At 44.3% G+C, this 20,792-nt stretch overlaps 1 protein-coding gene across 6 annotated transcripts in view; it reads right to left on the bottom strand.

Moving 5' to 3' along the window:
* LOC134531984 (regulating synaptic membrane exocytosis protein 2) overlaps positions 1-20,792 on the bottom strand; it is a 312,665-nt gene that overhangs the window by 110,167 nt on the left and 181,706 nt on the right. For all 6 annotated transcript variants that reach the window (XR_010075102.1, XR_010075103.1, XR_010075105.1 and 3 more), the window contains 3 exons: positions 18,282-18,501; positions 7,990-8,178; positions 2,568-2,710 (listed from right to left, as the gene is read on the bottom strand). Coding sequence is in view for 1 of the 6 variants with exons in the window: in XM_063368090.1 (XP_063224160.1) it covers positions 2,568-2,710; positions 7,990-8,178; positions 18,282-18,501 (552 nt within the window). In the remaining 5 variants the exon portion in view is untranslated. The remainder of the gene's footprint in view (positions 1-2,567; positions 2,711-7,989; positions 8,179-18,281; positions 18,502-20,792) is intronic.

Here is a 20,792-nt window from a genome sequence, read left to right as displayed (position 1 = left end):
AGGCACCGCGATCATCAGATTTGACCCCACTAGATGTTTTTGCACGGGGGTTTATCAAATCCAAGGTGTATCAGGTGAAGATACACAAAATTTAACAGCTAAATCAATGGATTACAGCAGCATATTGAAGACATTACACCAGCTATGTTGCACCATGTTCTCCAGGCCACGGTGGGAACTCTGCCGAGATGTACGATGGGGACACATTGAAATGTACTAAAGATATGTCCTGGTACAATTTAGGATTGATGTATAAGATAATTTAAACAATACATTATAATTATCACATAAATGTATAGTTACTTTATAATCATCCTGTATAAGGAACATCACTGCTAAGTTTTAAGACTGTAGGACATAAACTCGGACATTTTCATCTTTAACGTCCCCGCAAAATTTTAACAGAGAACAATCGTTGCCATGGGGACTTCGAACAAAAACAGGAATTTTGATCTTTACACTACTGAAACACCACCTTAGGAGATGAATTTTGTAAAATAATGAAACAAGTGTAATTTTATTTATTTTGACGACTATATTTAAAAATTTTCAACATCGTATAACTTTAAAAGAATTTTTTTTTTTTTACTCATTTGAGACTATGGCAGTCTTAGGAAGCAGCGCAACAGTTTATATTGGTTGTTTTCTCTCTCTGTGTGTGTGTGTGTGTGTGTATATATATATATATGATTTCGTCAACAAAAAAATTATACAAAAGAGGAAAAAGTCTGGGAATACTGTTTTTTGGTCTTAGCTCAACTCACAATAAATAATCCATCGCGTCCGTCCATCATATGTCCGTCCGTCAAGCCGAGCGATTCACGATCACTTATTTTATTATATTTTTATACTTCGTTGCTGTTAATTAACTGTTAAGTCCTAAACCATTCAGAAAAATTTACCTTGTAAATGTTTACCCGTCTGATGATCACGTGTGCTAAGCATTTATAAATTATTAATAAACTCTAAAATCTTTAATAAAATATATTTTTAAGTTACCGTGAATATTAATTACTTTTGTTTCTCAGACAAATTATTTTTCAAATATGAAACTTAAAACGTATTCACGGGTAAGTTAAAGACACAAAAGCATCTTAGCAAAAAAATTTTAAAAAACTTTTTTAATAATGGCAATGCCTTTCAGACATTGTTGAGGTTATAACTGCATCCATCCGTTCATCGAAAGTTAAAGCTTGTCAAGGTTTTGACGGACGGATGGAATTTTTCGGGCCATCTGATTGGTTGCATGACACGTGATCGACGGACGGATGGTTGACGGATGGATGAGACGGATCATTAAAAGTCCAGCGTTACTGTTAACATAAATTAAAATCCAAACCAAGAAAGTCTGCAAACTTTATATTAAGGGTTCTGCAATGCTTCTGGTAGGGAGGGGGGAAAAAGGCAAATCTATACCCACACGGACACTGTCGTGTCTGTGTCAATCTCTGAAATTGTTGTTCTGACTATACAACTTTTTTCCTACAAATATAGATTTGCCCTTTTGAGAAAGGAATGATTCAAATGTTTTGCAAAGGTGTACGCTCATAAAAATGTGCACATAACAGCCGGTATCAGTAACTAAAGCTCGTTATATAAAGACACGTAAACGGAGACGGATTCCAATGTAAAAAGTTTCGACAATAGCACACAGAGACGGACCCCATACCTATTATCTGGCAAAGCTATGCTCTTTCGTATACATTGTTCCATACGACCAATAGAAGTTGAGTAATTGGCTACTGTGGTAGCCATGTTTGTTTATGTTTAATATACATAAAAATTATTACAAGCACAAGAATATCTAGTGTTCTATTATTACTTTTGTCATTATTTTTTTAATTTATATGTAAATTCTGCCCATGCTATGCTCTCGAAGCATAGTATATATTTATTTAATTAAATTACAATTTTGTAACTTTCAAATGCGATCGCACTGGTTAACATTTGCAATGTTTCCATGCCTTGTGGAAGAAGCAGACGTGGGTAGCAGACACTAGGCCGAAAGTCATTTGACCAAAATTTCGGAGAAATGATTTTCGATCTAGTGTCTTTAGGTCAAGTGCTTGTATGGTCTAGTGCCTGTTCAGTCTAATGTCTTTGGGTCTAGTGCGTTTTGATCTAATCCATTTGGGTCTAGTTCCTTTTGGTCTAGTGCCCTTTAGTCTAGTGTCTTTTTGTTTAGTGTATTTTTGTCTAATGCCTTTTGGTCTATTGCATTTTGGTTTAGTGCCTTTTTGTCTAATACCCTTTGGTCTAGTGCCCTTTGGTCTAATGCCTTTTTGTCTAATACCCTTTGGTCTAGTGCCCTTTGGTCTAATGCCTTTTGGCCTAATGCCCTTTGGTCTAGTGCCTTTTGGTCTAATGGCCTTTGGTCTGGTGTCTTTTTGTCTCATGCCCTTTGGTCTAGTGTCTTTTTGTCTAATGCCCTTTGGTCTACTGCCCTTTGGTCTAGTGCCCTTCGGTCTAGTGCATTTCAGGCAAGTGATTTTCGGCCCGCTGCCTTGTCCCCGCAGACGCGACGGTGAAGTGTCGCGGTGGCTCAGGTGGAACGGCACGGCGCTGACCTGTATCCTGCCGCCGACGTTGCTGTTGGTGGGGGAGACCCCGAGGCGGGGCGGCCGGCCCGACCTGGAGGGCACGCGGAGGTCGGGGGACCCGGGGGACGTCACCAGCACGCTGGGCTTGTCCCGCCGGCCGTCGTATACGTCTGCAACAAGCGAGGCGAGGCGCGTCAGCAGGCCCGTACGCCTTCGACCGTCGAGGACCGGGAGAACTCGCGGCATTGACACATCTCCGCACTCACCCGCTCATCTGCTGTTCAATGTTCATACTTAGAGACCTGAAAACATTCGCGCATTCATTTCACGATAGGCTAGAATCCAAAAAGGTTTGCATTTTTGCTGCTTCGGTGATTGGGCCACAGTATATATGAAGGACTCTGGGCCAATTGAAAAAAAAAAGTAATAAAAGAAGTATCGAATCACGAGCATCCCAGTTAACAGGTGCTGCGAGTCAGTAACCAATGAGCAGATGCAATTCGCCTGAGTGCATAGAGGTTCATGGAGTCCATCCTATAGGTCATTCAAATCGCGATTTTTTCCGGTCTCTATACATACCTACTGTATTAATAGAGACCTGCAAAATTCGCGGTTTCGATGGCCTTCAGGATAGACTGCACATACCCCTGTACACTCGGGCAAATAACGCAAGTTCATTGGCTGCCGACTTGTAAGTCGTCTCAGCTGGTTTGTCTCTGTGATTCGATCCTTCTTTGGTTGAGGGTTTATAACTGGTTGAGATTCGTCCAGATGAACAGTAAGCCAATGGCAAAATCATCTAAGAGGTATATGTGATGGAATTCTAGCCTATCACCGAATGAATCCGCGAATTTTGCAGGTCTCTATGTATTAAGGCGACCAAACAATAATAGTTGGTTATTTTGTTATCTGTAAATATTACCTGACAGAGATTTAAAATTTTTATTCACACAGCCAATGTTTCGCTCCATATGTAATTAATTTGGGGAGGGGGTGTTGACTATTGATGTAGAACTCAATGAAATGATGATCACTTTTTGCGTTAACATTCCTCAGTACGAACGCACCAGTGACGAACTGTGTCTCCGTTTTTTTAAGATACTTCTTTGTCAAGTCTAAGTTTTAATTCCCTTTGAAGACGTATCTAATCTTTTCCAGCTTCTTTCGAATTGTGATAACAGTGGGGTTTATCGTGATTCGATACTTTGTTGCAATGGTTCTCAACGTATGTGCCCTATAATATTTTTGGGTGCTCCCTATGGTATTCCAGAGAATTAAGTGTCCAGATATAAAATTTCCATTACATTTTTTTGGTTGTATTTTACTTAAATACCATAACACCTTTCTCAGAAATTCATATATGGTGAAAATACAATCATTTGTAGAATTTTTAAATGCAACCCAACTTCAAAACGTTTGAGAACCACTGCTTCATTGGTTAGATTTGTCTCATTGGCTGAAATTCATTCACATGAACCGTGGGCTAATCGGAGAAGCCACCTCAAAGGTGAAACTATTTGAATTTTAGCTTCTCTCGGAAATATAACAGCAAATTTTTTCAGGCCTAATTTATTGTTACCTCTAAATGCGACTCAACGCGGAAAAAACGCACAGCTATGTCACGTGACTCCAATAACCTTTGCAGACTGCCATGGTGAGGAAGTTTTGCACATTGACAACCTACATTAAATTTACACACCAGAAAACTCTCTCTCTCTCTTTCCAGTGCATAATGTTTTAGACCCATCCTATGAATATTTACCCAGAAATCATTACACAGGACAAACATAACACAAATCTAAATTTTATGAAAAGCATAGCTGCATTTATAGCAAATAAGCAGATACAAATAATAGATTACACACAATGGCATATACATAAACGGCTGCGAAAAGCAGCATGAATAGAAATATAGCTAGTTGCCAACTTATAAACATGCACACATTTAGTAAAAAACTTTAACATATTTTGTACTAATTATGTAGTTATTTATGTGATAATGTTCAATATACCGAAAACAATTTATTTAATTTTCATTTGATTAATCACTTAAATTCTTACACCCATAAAATAAATTATAAACGTGTATGATAAATATTTCACACAATACATTATTAAAGATAGGAATCTGTAACAGTCCAAATTATGATTTCCGATCGTAAATTTAACAGGATTACTAAGCAATACACTTTCAAAGTTGTTGCTCCTTTGAACACACACAAACACACAAATAAAATTTTTTTTACATACATTTCAAGAGAAAGTACATCAAGGTGTAACATGCTAGGTCTCTTATTCCTAAAGGAATAAAATAATTATCCAGGTCCTAAAATCATACTCGACCGCGATAAGAAAAGACAACTATAATGCACTACAGAAAGAAAGAACAAACATTAGTACATATACTGCAAATACTGAATTGAGGAAGGGGAAAAAAAGACTTTACCTGCAGCTGAGATCATTTCAGACAATTCTCTGCCAAATATTCCAAAAATATTATTTTTACATATGGTTAGTTGATTTTTAAGAGCAACAAAATGAATCAATTTTGTTATGGACAGACAAAAATATCCTAAAAAATGAGGTAACCCTTACATTTTTTTGGTATAAATGCGATCAACTGCATGTAAATAAGGGGTGAAGGAGGGAGGAACATTGTCAACCAGAAATACAAAATAAAAAAACTGTAAAATACATTTATTATCAATTGAATGTTTATTTTGACACTAGCTGCCTGCAAAATTACAAGTGACTTTACAGGAGCACAAGCAATAAATTCTACAAACTTACAAATACATACGCACACGAAGCCACTGAAGAGCTTGGCATACTTGACATGGAAATGCTAGGCAAGTAGGGCGACTCAACATGTCAAACCATCTACATGCACACAGAGTACACAGACACACACACACACGCAAATGCGCAAATGCTTAGCATCAGTGGCGTACAGTACAAACTTACATGGAACACAACAGCTGAGACGGCAAACATTTGATACAGGCTGTAAATCTATGTAGGTACTGCAGGATCACTAGGCTACAAACTACAGGCTGAAATAGTACATCTTGAAATACAGATTTCAGTTATTCTTATCGAGGTCTTGAGCAAATTTTATTGCCCTACATTCAAAATTTTAAGCAATAACAGAACATTTAAGTCAGTGAGTTTGTGAACATTTTCTGTTCAAGAAATATTTTCTTGGCTGTTGGTAAAAAAATTAATAATTAGCTTCTCTTAGTTAATGTTTCGTTTACAGTCATTTAAATTTAACAAAATTTTCTCATACTTATTTTTTTGCAAATCATCTTTAATAGAAATTTAAATACATTTATATTAAGTTTAAAGTTATTTATGTTTATTGATGTTTAATATCATAAGTAGTTAAGTTATTAACTTTTATCCTGAAGAAATTATCAAATTATTATTTTTTTCATTACAAACATGTGCTTGTATTGTGGTACTTCTTTATATTGAGTAACATTAAAGACCAAGAATATAGTTTACTTATAAGTACGTCCAAAAGTTTAAAACCGAAATGCAGTGGCAGTAGTTGCCATGAGTTACTGCCGTGAACGAGACCCACATTGTTCGAATGGCACATTGTTGCTTTAAAAGGTACTTATGATCAGAGCGTTTCCGTTCTTGAGCCCAGTTTTTGTGGTCAACGGCAAGGGAGTGGGGAAACCAAGGTTGTATTCCACGATCCTGTCACTGCACTGCAAACCCGTGTTTTTTTATTATTATTCGGCTGTGGTTTATTAATATTTATATCTTCTTACAATCACAATGAACTGTTGAAACACAGAAAAAAATATCTAAAACAAACAGATTCCGCTTGAAGCTGGGTAAGTTTAATATTGAAGAAAAAAAACTGAAAATAAATGTAAGGTTAGGATTATGTTAAGCTTTTTAATAAGCTGGATAGTTTGGACTCCGTGCTTGCTTTGAGGCCAGTTGAGTTATGGTCTAATACGAAGCAAAAAAAAAAAATAGATGTTTGTAAAATGAGTTCTGAACTACCTGAGAAGGCTCGACAATTACTCAAAAAATATTTCAACTCTTGTACCGTTGTGGATTATAAAACTTTAAACTACGGCACGGACAGACAGCAAGCGACATGTTCATAATTTGACTAATAGCATGCTCTATGGTGTTGATGATATCGAGGAAACCGTTCGTTAGGTTCATCTGTCGCATCCCCACCACAACGGCAACATTACGACTGTTTGAGTAACTGGCTTGACTGAAATGAACGACAATGAAGACAGACAGATACTTTTGCATGGCAACTAATGGTAAAAATAAGTTTCTTTTTTAACGTACGGTAATGAATTGATCGTTTTAAAAAAATACATATTAAGTGAAATTTTAGTTTATACTAACTAACGCAGTGCGCTTAAAAAATATTAGGTTAAACCAAACATAACTCATGAAGAAGCTACTGTAGGTAACGGCTCAGTAGGTAACTGCTCCCTGGATGATGGCGACTGCAAATGTCGACCGAAACGTCGGTGAATTATTCTTCAAGGACGCGGCTACAACCCAGAAGCCAAGTTACTTCGGACACTGGCCGTGAAAGCCTGCCAACATTATTAAATATAACTCATGTTTTTATTTGTTTTTATACAGTAAGTCATAACAACCGTTTAAAAGCTGCGACAACCGTGTATTAAATTTGAATGAGAGAATAGACGAATAGACTTGGTATTCGGTTGCATTACGTTCTGTTTTAAATAAGCTTGAGTTTTTTGAGGGTGGGGAAGCGGGGGGGGGGGGGGGGGGGGAAGAAGGCCCGGGACACAGTGGCGTAGCTATAAGGTGACTGGCGCCCCTGGCCAGAATTGAAAATAGCGCCCCCTCTTGTGTCCATATAGCCACAATTTCCAACTTTGAAAATTTTTTAAAACATAAAAGTAGCCTAGGTTTAAAAATTTTAAACTTTGTTCTTTTGTTAAAATAATAGGTTTTTTGTGTCCAAACCATTTCATTACTGTGAATTTTTTTTCTCTTTTTCGGGGTATAAAATAACTGTAAGCGGCCTGTACAAAAAAAAATTCCAAAGATTTTTTTAATTGGCCATATACCTAGATAAAATGGCTAATTTAGCAATTATTCACAAATAAAATATTTGCCTATGGTTTTAAAAACGTTTCCAATTGGTCAATGTTCATAATACGAGTATTAAAAATATTCATGATGTCGAATCGTAGTCTCTCGATTAAAAGAGAAGGGGGGAGGGTTCGATAACACTAAACCGTCGTGGCGGCTGGCGGCACTCCCCCCCTTTTCACTGTTCCGGCGCCCCTGGCCGGCGGGGGGGGGGGGTAGGGGGCACCCCTGCCACCCGCTCGCTACGCCACTGGACCGGGAGAAAGGAAGAAGGTCGGCTGGAGATCGCCTGCGGGGTTTGAACGGCGGGGGGGGGGGGGGGCGGGGGTGGGTTTACCTTTGTGCACAGGCGTGGGTGACGTGTGGCTGTGCCGCCACGGAGTCTGCGCCGGTCTGCGGCCGGCCAGGGACCGCGACACGATCAGCTCCACCTGCGGCTCCTGCTTGGACTCGGCGATGATGTCGTACACCTCCTGGAAGCTCTTGCCTTGCAGCGAGCGGCCGTTCCACTCGATCACCTCGTCGCCTGCCCGCGGGGAACAGAGAGTCACACACACACGCACACACACACGCCCCGGCGCTGCGCTGTGCTCAGGACACGGTATATATATACTCTGAGGATTGCACGCAGGGGCGTAGCCAGGGGGGGGGGGGGTTAGGGGTTCAAACCCCCCCCCCCCGCCCTTAGCTTATTCATCACTGAAACAAATTTCATATTAAAATTAATAAAAAAATTTTACCATTACAATATTTAAATTTAAGTACCGAAAACTGCTAAAATAGCACTACTTATTTTACACCTTAAAATCCAACCCCCCCCCCCCCCCAACCCGCTTTATTACGGGGGGAGGCATGCTTCTTGACACCCCCCCCCCCCCATACACAAATCCTGGCTACGCCACTGATTGCACGCACACTTTTTACGCAGGGCCGTCAAGAGAGGGGGGGCATCTGGTTGGCGTAATTTCGTTAATGCGACGGAACAGTGTAGCAACTGCGGTTGCTGCCATCTGTTGGCGGATGACGCTAGCCAAAGTCCGCAAAGACGGAAAATGGGGGGAAAAAATTGTCTAAAGTCAGATCCAAAGCCGGGGTTAAGTATTTTTTTTTTTTTTTTGTAATTCGTTTCTTTTTTTCCTTTCACTTTTATAGGAGCCGTTTTCATTGCACAGTTAAAAATTTCTTTCTGAGAATCGAATGATTCAAAAGTGGACGCAGCTTCTCTCCGGCCATGAATGAATTCGCGACCAGAAATGTAGCTGGAAACACAATTTTTAAGTATTTTTGTCGCGTTCTGCGTTTTTTTTTTTAATTTCTACATTAAATTTGGTTATTGAGTTTTGTATTATTTATAAGTGTATTTTCGATGTGAGAACACGAAAATTTGCTTATTACCGAGGTTTGATGTTGCACATCTCTGGTGAGTACTGAAAAACCCGCTTACATTTTCTTTTTTTTAAATGCGTAAGTTTACTCTGATGGACTGTAAATTACAGGCCTATTGATGAAAGAATTCACTGGAAAACCTTATAGTTAAGTGGTACGCACAGATGATATTATAGTTATGTCTTAGTGAAATATACACTCGGTATTTAATATTTTTATTTAAGTTTATGGAGTTTGAAAAGTTATATATTAGGTTATGGGGAGTGTTCCTAAAAATAGTATTTGCCCCTAGACCCTTAGTTTCTCTCGACGGCCCTACATTTAGGCACAAACTGGTTTAAGATTCAAACTCAGCTGGCCTTGTGGGCAGGATAATGTTACATTGGCAGAAGTGCATGGGCAAAATATTTTAACACTAAAAGCAGAAGCAACAATCAAACTTAAATAAGAACCTAGAAGTAGAGTTACAGCAAACTAACTTGAAGCACTATATAACTTAAGTAGTAAATAATTTTTTAAGCAATCTTAATATCCAGCTGAGCAACATGCAATTCATCAGCGCTATATTCTGAGCACAATCACAAAGAAAAGTTGCAAGGTAGGTACTACAAACACACAATGTGGCATGTGTCACAGAAGTTTATTTAATGACAAACTGCAAAAAAAAATGCAATAAAATAAAGTGTTCTACCCAATCAAACATAATAAAGTTTTAGGTGTTACGTTATTGTAATTTAATCTATGAATCAAAGCAAGCTAGAATACTCAACTGAAAAAGTATATTTAACATTTTTTTGTAAGATGCCAAGAAAAAATGTACATGTCCTTATTTAAGTGCGTAAAAATTTAACAACACACGCCACTCAGGTACTGTAACTCATTTGTAATCACACTTATTTTCATAAGGTACAGTTACGTCATTTATTGATTTGATATTCTTATATAGCTAACAATAAGAGGTAAAAGGTCTAAAATTATCATAAAATATTATTTTAATATTTTCTGCAGTATCTCAGTGATAATTCACATCAACTAAAGATATAAATATATACACACACACATACACACACACTTTTTACAAGGAAAATAATTGGAAACTCCGTTGCCAAGAATATCTCTTGTAAAACTGCAAAGCAGAGCATTGTAAAATTGCAAACTGTACAAAGCTCTGCCTTGCAATTCTACAAGTGATATCATTGGTAACTGAGTTTCAAAGGACTATCTTTGTAAAAGTACAAAAAAAATGTTCTTACAGCGTACATATTTTCGTCCAACTTTTATCCTTCCCAATAAAACAAGAGTACGAGAGATGATTTTTTCTTCATTTCCCCCACCAACATAATTTTATCTTCAGCCCCTGAAGACCCCTTCCCTTTGGATCTTTCCCCGCCTGCCATGACCAGTTTTTTCTGTTTCCTCGACATGTGCAAGGCATGGATGAAGCTACAGTAAGGCTGTAGTAGAGTCCATAAAGGAATGTCCCAGTTATAAAATTTAATATCATCAACTGTAAGTGGTGTAGTGTGTTGGTTCAAGTTCACAATTAAAGAGTAACTTATGCAGTTTCAGATAAGCGCATGGGCGAATACTGCTGATCAGTAGAGGACGAACCTGTAAACTTTATTTGCCAACAAAATGGAGCCCCTTCCCATTGAAATTTCTTCATACGAGAGTGGTTGAACGTCCAAGTCATTGACCGTTGGATTGGTCGTGATGGGCGAGACGACAGAGCTCTTTTTCGTTGGCCTCAACGTTTACCTGACATAACGCCACGCAATTTTTTTTCCGGTGGGGCTTTGTAAAAAAAAGATAGTATCTAGGTTCCGCCGCTACCTAATGATTTGCCAGAGTTGAGACACAGAAATGAAGAAGCTATACTGCTTCCATTACTCCGGAAGTGTTAACCAAAGAGTGGGAAGAATTGGACTTTAGAATTAAAAGTGAACAATTTGAACATTTGTAAAAAAAAAAAGTTATTTTAACTTCATTTCGATGTATGATTTTTTGATAGTAGTCTAAATTAAATGTTATAATTAGAGACCTGCAAAATTCGCGGATTCATTCGGTGATAGGCTAGAATTCAAACACATATACCTCTTAGATAATTTTGCTATTGGCATACTGTTCATCTTGACGAATCTCAACCAGTTGTAAACCCTCAACCAAAGAAGGATCGAATCACAGACAAACCAGCTGAGACGACTTACAAGTCGGCAGCCAATGAACTTTCGTTATTTGCCCGAGTGTACAGGGGTATGTGCAGTCTATCCAGAAGTCCATAGAAATCGCGTATTTTGCAGGTCTCTGGTAATAATGTACCATTGAAACTGGGACATTCCTGTATAGTACTCGCTCGGTTGAGAAATGCAAATTGTTGGTGAAAAAGGTCACATCCAACTTATAATAAAGTGACCAGCACTGACAGCAAAAAGCTAAGCAATAAAAAATAAAAAAGGACATGTTTTTGAGCACTTTGAGAAATGCATGATTTGAGGCGTGAAGTGGGACATGTATTTATTAATTAATAGATTTATTTTCAGCTTTTAATTAAACGCTTTTGGAAACCGTGCTAAAATTGACTACATTTTTCATCATATTCTTCCAAAACATGAAAAAAAAAAAAAAAAAAAACATTATGTGGGCACGTTCTCTTGTGTCCATATAGCCACTTTTTCCAAATTTGAAATTTTTTTAAAACATAAAAGTAGCCTAGGTTTAACAATTTTAATCTTTGTTCGTTTGTTAAAATAATAGATTTTTTGTGTCCAAACCATTTCATTACTGTGAATGTTTTCTCTCTTTTTCGCGGTATAAAATAATAGTAAGCTGCCTGTACAAAAAAAGTCTATGATATATATTTTTTAATTAGCCATATACCTAGATAAACTGGCTAATTTAACAATTATTCACAAATAAAATATTTATCTATGGTTTGAAAAAAGTTTCCAGTTGGTCAATGTTCATAATATTAAAAATATTCATTGTGTGGTATCGTAGTCTCTCGATTAATTGAGCTTAAATTAGCCGAGGTTACGTCTCCTCCACGCTGACATAAAGTGTCATTCCCGGCAAAAATTTGCTTGAGGACTTCGAAAAATATCTAACTGTTAGTAATATCAATTAATCAATTTAGTGGTTAAGCAAATCATGAAGTGACGTGAAAGAATTTACACTGAAAAAGAGCTGGAAAAAATGTTACCCTATAAAATAATAATACCACTGCGCTAACTGACAATTTTCGAAATAAAATCCGAGCTATCCAAGATTTCTGAAGTCCATATTATCAATCATAGTTTTAAATAATAACGAAATCGAACCCAATCCTACGATCGAACAATGCATTTTTATGGAACATGAAGGTAGCCAATAACTTCTGGAAAGAAAGGGACAGGGTGGGATAGGCTATAACGAAGCTATAACAAGAATAAAATTTTTGATATAGTCCTGTTTTTAATTATTGATTTTTTTGAAGGGAGTGGCATGGAATACTTCCCCCACCCAACCCCTCGGTTCGAAAAATAGCGGCCAGTTCGGTGTTCCTCTTCCAGAGAGGTTTTCATAAGATGATGCTTTAATGTGCATTTTCGGATGTCTGATGACTAGAGACCGGAAAAAAACGCGATTTAAAATCCCCAAAGGATAGACTCCATGATCCTATATGCACTCGTGCAAATTACATCTGCTGATTGGTTACCGACTCGTAACACCTGTTGACTGGAATGATAGTGATTCGCTTATTCTCCTGTTAAAGATTTTTCATTGGCCCAGAGTCCTTCAGATAAACTGTGGCCCCAATCACTGAAGCAAAATAAATGTCAAAAGTATTTGAACTCTATCCTATCGCGAAATGAATTCGCGAATTCTACAGGTCTCTACTGATGATTTTCAAGTGACACTCACGAACAGTTCACTAACTTATGAGTAGAGACCTGCAAAATTCGCGTATTTATTCGGTGATAGGCTAGAATTCAAACACATATAACTCTTAGATAATTTTGCTATTTGCTTACTGTTCATCTGGACGAATCTCAACCAGTTATAAACCCTCAACCAAAGGATGATCGAATCACACAGACAAACCAGCTGAAACGACTTACAAGTCGGCAGCCAATGAGAGCCAAGTCGAGGAAGGGTCGAGGAAGGGTCGAGGAAGGGTCACGGAAGGGTCGAGGAAGGGTCGAGGAAGGGTCGAGGAAGGGTCACGGAAAGGTCGAGGAAGGGTCGAGGAAGGGTCGAGGAAGGGTCGAGGAAGGGTCGGGGAAGGGTCGAGGAAGGGTCGAGGAAGGGTCGAGGAAGGGTCGAGGAAGGGTCGAGGAAGGGTCACGGAAGGGTCGAGGAAGGGTCGAGGAAGGGTCACGGAAGGGTCGAGGAAGGGTCGACGAAGGGTCGAGGAAGGGTCGAGGAAGGGTCGAGGAAGGGTCGAGGAAGGGTCGAGGAAGGGTCGAGGAAGGGTCGAGGAAGGGTCGAGGAAGGGTCACGGAAGGATCGAGGAAGGGTCGAGGAAGGGTCACGGAAGGGTCGAGGAAGGGTCGAGGAAGGGTCGAGGAAGGGTCGAGGAAGGGTCGAGGAAGGGTCGAGGAAGGGTCGAGGAAGGGTCGAGGAAGGGTCGAGGAAGGGTCGAGGAAGGGTCGAGGAAGGGTCGGGGAAGGGTCGAGGAAGGGTCGAGGAAGGGTCACGGAAGGGTCGAGGAAGGGTCGAGGAAGGGTCACGGAAGGGTCGAGGAAGGGTCGAGGAAGGGTCGAGGAAGGGTCGAGGAAGGGTCACGGAAGGGTCACGGAAGAGTCGAGGAAGGGTCGAGGAAGGGTCGAGGAAGGGTCGAGGAAGGGTCACGGAAGGGTCGAGGAAGGGTCGAGGAAGGGTCGAGGAAGGGTCACGGAAGGGTCGAGGAAGGGTCGAGGAAGGGTCACGGAAGGGTCACGGAAGGGTCGAGGAAGGGTCGAGGAAGGGTCGAGGAAGGGTCGAGGAAGGGTCACGGAAGGGTCGAGGAAGGGTCACGGAAGGGTCGAGGAAGGGTCGAGGAAGGGTCACGGAAGGGTCGAGGAAGGGTCGAGGAAGGGTCGAGGAAGGGTCGGGGAAGGGTCGAGGAAGGGTCGAGGAAGGGTCGAGGAAGGGTCGGGGAAGGGTCGAGGAAGGGTCGAGGAAGAGTCACGGAAGGGTCGAGGAAGGGTCGAGGAAGGGTCACGGAAGGGTCGAGGAAGGGTCGAGGAAGGGTCGAGGAAGGGTCGAGGAAGGGTCACGGAAGGGTCACGGAAGAGTCGAGGAAGGGTCGAGGAAGGGTCACGGAAGGGTCACGGAAGGGTCGAGGAAGGGTCGAGGAAGGGTCGAGGAAGGGTCGAGGAAGGGTCGAGGAAGGGTCGAGGAAGGGTCGAGGAAGGGTCACGGAAGGGTCGAGGAAGGGTCACGGAAGGGTCGAGGAAGGGTCGAGGAAGGGTCACGGAAGGGTCACGGAAGGGTCGAGGAAGGGTCGAGGAAGGGTCGAGGAAGGGTCGAGGAAGGGTCACGGAAGGGTCGAGGAAGGGTCGAGGAAGGGTCGAGGAAGGGTCGAGGAAGGGTCGAGGAAGGGTCGAGGAAGGGTCGAGGAAGGGTCGAGGAAGGGTCGAGGAAGGGTCGAGGAAGGGTCACGGAAGGGTCGAGGAAGGGTCACGGAAGGGTCGAGGAAGGGTCGAGGAAGGGTCACGGAAGGGTCACGGAAGGGTCGAGGAAGGGTCGAGGAAGGGTCGAGGAAGGGTCGAGGAAGGGTCACGGAAGGGTCGAGGAAGGGTCGAGGAAGGGTCGAGGAAGGGTCACGGAAGGGTCGAGGAAGGGTCGAGAAAGGGTCACGGAAGGGTCGAGGAAGGGTCAAGGAAAGGTCGAGGAAGGGTCGAGGAAGGGTCGAGGAAGGGTCGAGGAAGGGTCGAGGCAGGGTCGAGGAAGGGTCGAGGAAGGGTCACGGAAGGGTCGAGGAAGGGTCGAGGAAGGGTTGAGGAAGGGTCGAGGAAGGGTCGAGGAAGGGTCGAGGAAGATTCGAGGAAGGGTCGAGGAAGGGTCGAGGAAGGGTCGAGGAAGGGTCGAGGAAGGGTCGAGGAAGGGTCGAGGAAGGGTCGAGGAAGGGTCGAGGAAGGGTCGAGGAAGGGTCGAGGAAGGGTCGAGGAAGGGTCGAGGAAGGGTCGAGGAAGGGTCGAGGAAGGGTCACGGAAGGGTCGAGGAAGGGTCGAGGAAGGGTCGAGGAAGGGTCGAGGAAGGGTCGAGGAAGGGTCACGGAAGGGTGGAGGAAGGGTCGAGGAAGGGTCGAGGAAGGGTCGAGGAAGGGTCGAGGAAGGGTCACGGAAGGGTCGAGGAAGGGTCGAGGAAGGGTCACGGAAGGGTCGAGGAAGGGTCAAGGAAGGGTCGAGGAAGGGTCGAGGAATGGTCGGGGAAGGGTCGAGGAAGGGTCGAGGAAGAGTCACGGAAGGGTCGAGGAAGGGTCACGGAAGGGTCGAGGAAGGGTCGAGGAAGGGTCGAGGAAGGGTCGAGGAAGGGTCGAGGAAGGGTCGAAGAAGGGTCGAGGAAGGGTCACGGAAGGGTCACGGAAGGGTCGAGGAAGGGTCGAGGAAGGGTCACGGAAGGGTCACGGAAGGGTCGAGGAAGGGTCGAGGAAGGGTCGAGGAAGGGTCGAGGAAGGGTCACGGAAGGGTCGAGGAAGGGTCGAGGAAGGGTCGAGGAAGGGTCACGGAAGGGTCGAGGAAGGGTCGAGGAAGGGTCACGGAAGGGTCGAGGAAGGGTCAAGGAAAGGTCGAGGAAGGGTCGAGGAAGGGTCGAGGAAGGGTCGAGGAAGGGTCGAGGAAGGGTCGAGGAAGGGTCGAGGAAGGGTCACGTAAGGGTCGAGGAAGGGTCGAGGAAGGGTCGAGGAAGGGTCGAGGAAGGGTCGAGGAAGGGTCGAGGAAGGGTCGAGGAAGGGTCGAGGAAGGGTCGAGGAAGGGTCGAGGAAGGGTCGAGGAAGGGTCACGGAAGGGTCGAGGAAGGGTCGAGGAAGGGTCACGGAAGGGTCGAGGAAGGGTCGAGGAAGGGTCGAGGAAGGGTCGAGGAAGGGTCGAGGAAGGGTCGAGGAAGGGTCACGGAACTGTCGAGGAAGGGTCGAGGAAGGGTCGAGGAAGGGTCGAGGAAGGGTCACGGAAGGGTCGAGGAAGGGTCGAGGAAGGGTCGAGGAAGGGTCAAGGAAGGGTCACGGAAGGGTCGAGGAAGGGTCGAGGAAGGGTCACGGAAGGGTCGAGGAAGGGTCGAGGAAGGGTCGAGGAAGGGTCGAGGAAGGGTCACGGAAGGGTCACGGAAGAGTCGAGGAAGGGTCGAGGAAGGGTCGAGGAAGGGTCGAGGAAGGGTCGAGGAAGGGTCACGGAAGGGTCGAGGAAGGGTCGAGGAAGGGTCGAGGAAGGGTCGAGGAAGGGTCGAGGAAGGGTCGAGGAAGGGTCGAGGAAGGGTCGAGGAAGGGTCGAGGAAGGGTCGAGGAAGGGTCACGGAAGGGTCGAGGAAGGGTCGAGGAAGGGTCGAGGAAGGGTCGAGGAAGGGTCGAGGAAGGGTCACGGAAGGGTCGAGGAAGGGTGGAGGAAGGGTCGAGGAAGGGTCACAGAAGGGTCGAGGAAGGGTCGAGGAAGGGTCACGGAAGGGTCGAGGAAGGGTCGAGGAAGGGTCGAGGAAGGGTCGAGGAAGGGTCGAGGAAGGGTCGAGGAAGGGTCGAGGAAGGGTCACGGAAGGGTCGAGGAAGGGTCGAGGAAGGGTCGAGGAAAGGTCACGGAAGGGTCGAGGAAGGGTCGAGGAAGGGTCGAGGAAGGGTCACGGAAGGGTCGAGGAAGGGTCGAGGAAGGGTCGAGGAAGGGTCGAGGAAGGGTCGAGGAAGGGTCACGGAAGGGTCGAGGAAGGGTCGAGGAAGGGTCGAGGAAGGGTCACGGAAGGGTCGTGGAAGGGTCGAGGAAGGGTCACGGAAGGGTCGAGGAAGGGTCGAGGAAGGGTCGAGGAAGGGTCGAGGAAGGGTCGAGGAAGGGTCGAGGAAGGGTCACGGAAGAGTCGAGGAAGGGTCGAGGAAGGGTCGAGGAAGGGTCGAGGAAGGGTCACGGAAGGGTCGAGGAAGGGTCGAGGAAGGGTCGAGGAAGGGTCGAGGAAGGGTCGAGGAAGGGTCGAGGAAGGGTCACGGAAGGGTCGAGGAAGGGTCGAGGAAGGGTCGAGGAAGGGTCGAGGAATGGTCGAGGAAGGGTCACGGAAGGGTCGAGGAAGGGTCGAGGAAGGGTCGAGGAAGGGTCGATGAAGGGTCGAGGAAGGGTCGAGGAAGGGTCGAGGAAGGGTCGAGGAAGGGTCGAGGAAGGGTCGAGGAAGGGTCGAGGAAGGGTCACGGAAGGGTCGAGGAAGGGTCGAGGAAGGGTCACGGAAGGGTCGAGGAAGGGTCGAGGAAGGGTCGAGGAAGGGTCGAGGAAGGGTCGAGGAAGGGTCGAGGAAGGGTCGAGGAAGGGTCGAGGAAGGGTCGAGGAAGGGTCGAGGAAGGGTCGAGGAAGGGTCGAGGAAGGGTCACGGAAGGGTCGAGGAAGGGTCACGGAAGGGTCGAGGAAGGGTCGAGGAAGGGTCGAGGAAGGGTCGAGGAAGGGTCGAGGAAGGGTCGAGGAAGGGTCACGGAAGGGTCGAGGAAGGGTCGAGGAAGGGTCGAGGAAGGGTCACGGAAAGGTCGAGGAAGGGTCGAGGAAGGGTCGAGGAAGGGTCGAGGAAGGGTCGAGGAAGGGTCGAGGAAGGGTCGAGGAAGGGTCGAGGAAGGGTCGAGGAAGGGTCGAAGAAGGGTCGAGGAAGGGTCACGGAAGGGTCGAGGAAGGGTCGAGGAAGGGTCGAGGAAGGGTCACGGAAAGGTCGAGGAAGGGTCGAGGAAGGGTCGAGGAAGGGTCGAGGAAGGGTCGAGGAAGGGTCACGGAAGGGTCGAGGAAGGGTCGAGGAAGGGTCGAGGAAGGGTCGAGGAAGGGTCGAGGAAGGGTTTAGGAAGGGTCGAGGAAGGGTCGAGGAAGGGTCGAGGAAGGGTCGAGGAAGGGTCACGGAAGGGTCGAGGAAGGGTCGAGGAAGGGTCGAGGAAGGGTCACGGAAGGGTCACGGAAGGGTCGAGGAAGGGTCGCGGAAGGGTCACGGAAGGGTCGAGGAAGGGTCGAGGAAGGGTCGAGGAAGGGTCGAGGAAGGGTCGAGGAAGGGTCACGGAAGGGTCACGGAAGGGTCGAGGAAGGGTCGCGGAATGGTCGAGGAAGGGTCGAAGGGACCACCAACCTGGCTTGAGCTGGCCCTCCACGTCGGCCGTGCTGCCCTTCTTGACCTTCTCGATGGTGGCGCCGCGGCCGCCGCTCTCCAGCAGCTTGCCCCCCACCACCTTGAGGCCCAGGATGGCCGCCGAAGAGGCCGGACCAGCGCCCTCGCGCGCCGTCTTCTTCAGGATCATGTGGCCGATGAGGCGCGTTCCGTCCGCGCTCGGTTGCCACGACAGCGGGTGCTGCAAGCACAGGGTGGCCGGGGGGGGGGGATGCCGCCCACGGTCTTGAACCCCGCTCCTTGCGACAGCGAGCCCTCGGCTGGGAGCGCTCCGGCCGGTAGCGGCCCTTCAATCCGGCACGCGCTGGATCCTTCAGCGTCAGTCAAGGGCGTCGCCAGGGGAGGTAGGGGGGGCAGCTGCCCCCCTAGAGCCATAGATATTCAAAAAAGTGCAGCCAAATGCAAAAAAAAATACATACTTTTCCCATAACTTGCCACCCCCCCCCCCCTAGGCCATCGGCTGGCGACGCCCTTGACGTCAGTTCGGCTTTAACGGAGATCCCGAAGGAAATTCAATTCCCGCGAAAAACGTATTTCGTCAGGCTCGTTGCACGAGAACACGAAGAGAAGTAGTTAAAATAAGTTAAGTATACAGACGAAAGAAACTAAAAAAAAAAAAATAATGCCGGTAGCTCAATAACGCGACCTGGCAAGATGTCTAAAAAAAAAGTTGTGATAAGCTGTTCCAAGGCAGCGAATTTACCCGCAAGGAAAAAAAAATTTCTGAATGCAAGAGGCTTGATCTGTGCCTCATTTGAGAATGTGTCGATCTGAACGATGCCGGATTAAAGACCGCACCTTCTGCTCGACCTCGGACTACATTCAGCGGAACCCGGAGGTCGCATTTCCGTCCCCTCAGGTTCGAGAAACCGACAGTAATGTTCAATGATCAACGAAAAATAATAATTGATTTTTTTTTTCCTACGGCGTTAGCCCGATAGTTGTAGGACTTGGAATCTGCTTGTCCAAGTAGTAGTAACATATATCACTCCTTTTGGAAGAGGTGAATCAATTCGTCATGAGCTGCTATGAATCGACAAATATTTGAAATCAGAAGAGTTTGCATGCCTACCACGAGAGCCTGAAAGCAGCAACGCACTGCAAAAAAAAAAATATACGCTATTTTTCTACAGGTTATTATTTTTACGTGTTTTATCTAGGGTTTTGTATTTTCTTGAACCATTGTAAAAAAAAACATTTTATTTTAATGCATTATTCACTAATGGTTATGTTGATAATTAACATGAAATACTTAAATGTTTTAATCAGAGATGGATGAAATCCAGTATTTCTCAAATCCAAATCTGAAATATTATCCTTAAAATAGTGTCTCAATGCCAATTTAGATTTTAAGAGTCATGAATCAAAAAATATGTAAGCATGAACACACAAAATTACGTAACGAAATAAATAATTTAACAATTAAAATTTTTTCATCTTTCGGCTGTAAAATTAATTTATGTGTCACAAATGTTCCCCGCAGTGTAAACAAAAAAATTCAGAGAACACTTCAGCAAGTAGCAAACAAACATGTCTTTGATTGCTTCTGTAGGGATAAACTATAAAGGTGCTGGTTGAATTTCTGAAATTTTCTTCCTAAAATATTTTTCTTCAATTTTATTTTTTTAATACTAAATATTTGGTGATATTTGAGGGCTGATACCTACAATATGTTAAAATTAAACTGCCAGAAAAGTTAAATTTATCTTTTTTGAACATAATCGTACCTCTAATAATAAATTCCCTTCCTCAACAAAATTTGACATCAGGCAAGGCAATATACAGAAAAACTTTTGGGAAGGTAGGGGTGTGCTGAAAATAAAATGTTTTAATGCAAATGAAACTAACCAAATTATAGCTTTATTTATATTTATTTGTACTATAATATTTATGTCAATAAATAATGGCAACAGAATATTGCACTAATTTAACTGTTCGTTTTTCTGATAGGTCTGCTTGAAACGCTCTTTCCACTGTCTATTATATACAGATAAATTCTGAATTTTAATATCAGCCACCTACTTGCAAAATGTTCTCACGTTATTCTATTTATTCTTTATCCAGTCTGCATATTATTTACACACATGATCTATTCAGTCACGACTACAATTACTTGCTCAATCTCCAGCAAACAAATCAAAAATTTACAGAACCCCTCAAGCTTCTGAGAATAATTACAGAAAAAATTTATGTAACTATAGAAAGGAAAAATTTTAAATTTCACTTCATTTTTGCAGGGAAAATGTGTGAGAAGGGTCAATTTGGAAAGAAAAATTTAATTGCTCTTCTTTTTCAATTGTTGTCATTGCATTGTAAGCCAAATGTTATCTTGTTTCCATCAGATCTTGGTAAGCTTAAGATATTAAGTAGTTGTAGTAAATGTTTGCTGCTGTTAACACATATGCCTTTTAAGGAAAAATTTATGGTCGCTTAAGCGGACCAGAATGCGTGAGTAAAAGGTAACGTGGTACC

Source organism: Bacillus rossius, chromosome 5 (genome assembly GCF_032445375.1).
Source record: "Bacillus rossius redtenbacheri isolate Brsri chromosome 5, Brsri_v3, whole genome shotgun sequence".
In the NCBI taxonomy this organism is placed as follows: domain Eukaryota; kingdom Metazoa; phylum Arthropoda; class Insecta; order Phasmatodea; family Bacillidae; genus Bacillus; species Bacillus rossius.
Note: the sequence above shows the minus strand (reverse complement) of the source record. Positions and strands in the feature narration are given on the sequence as shown.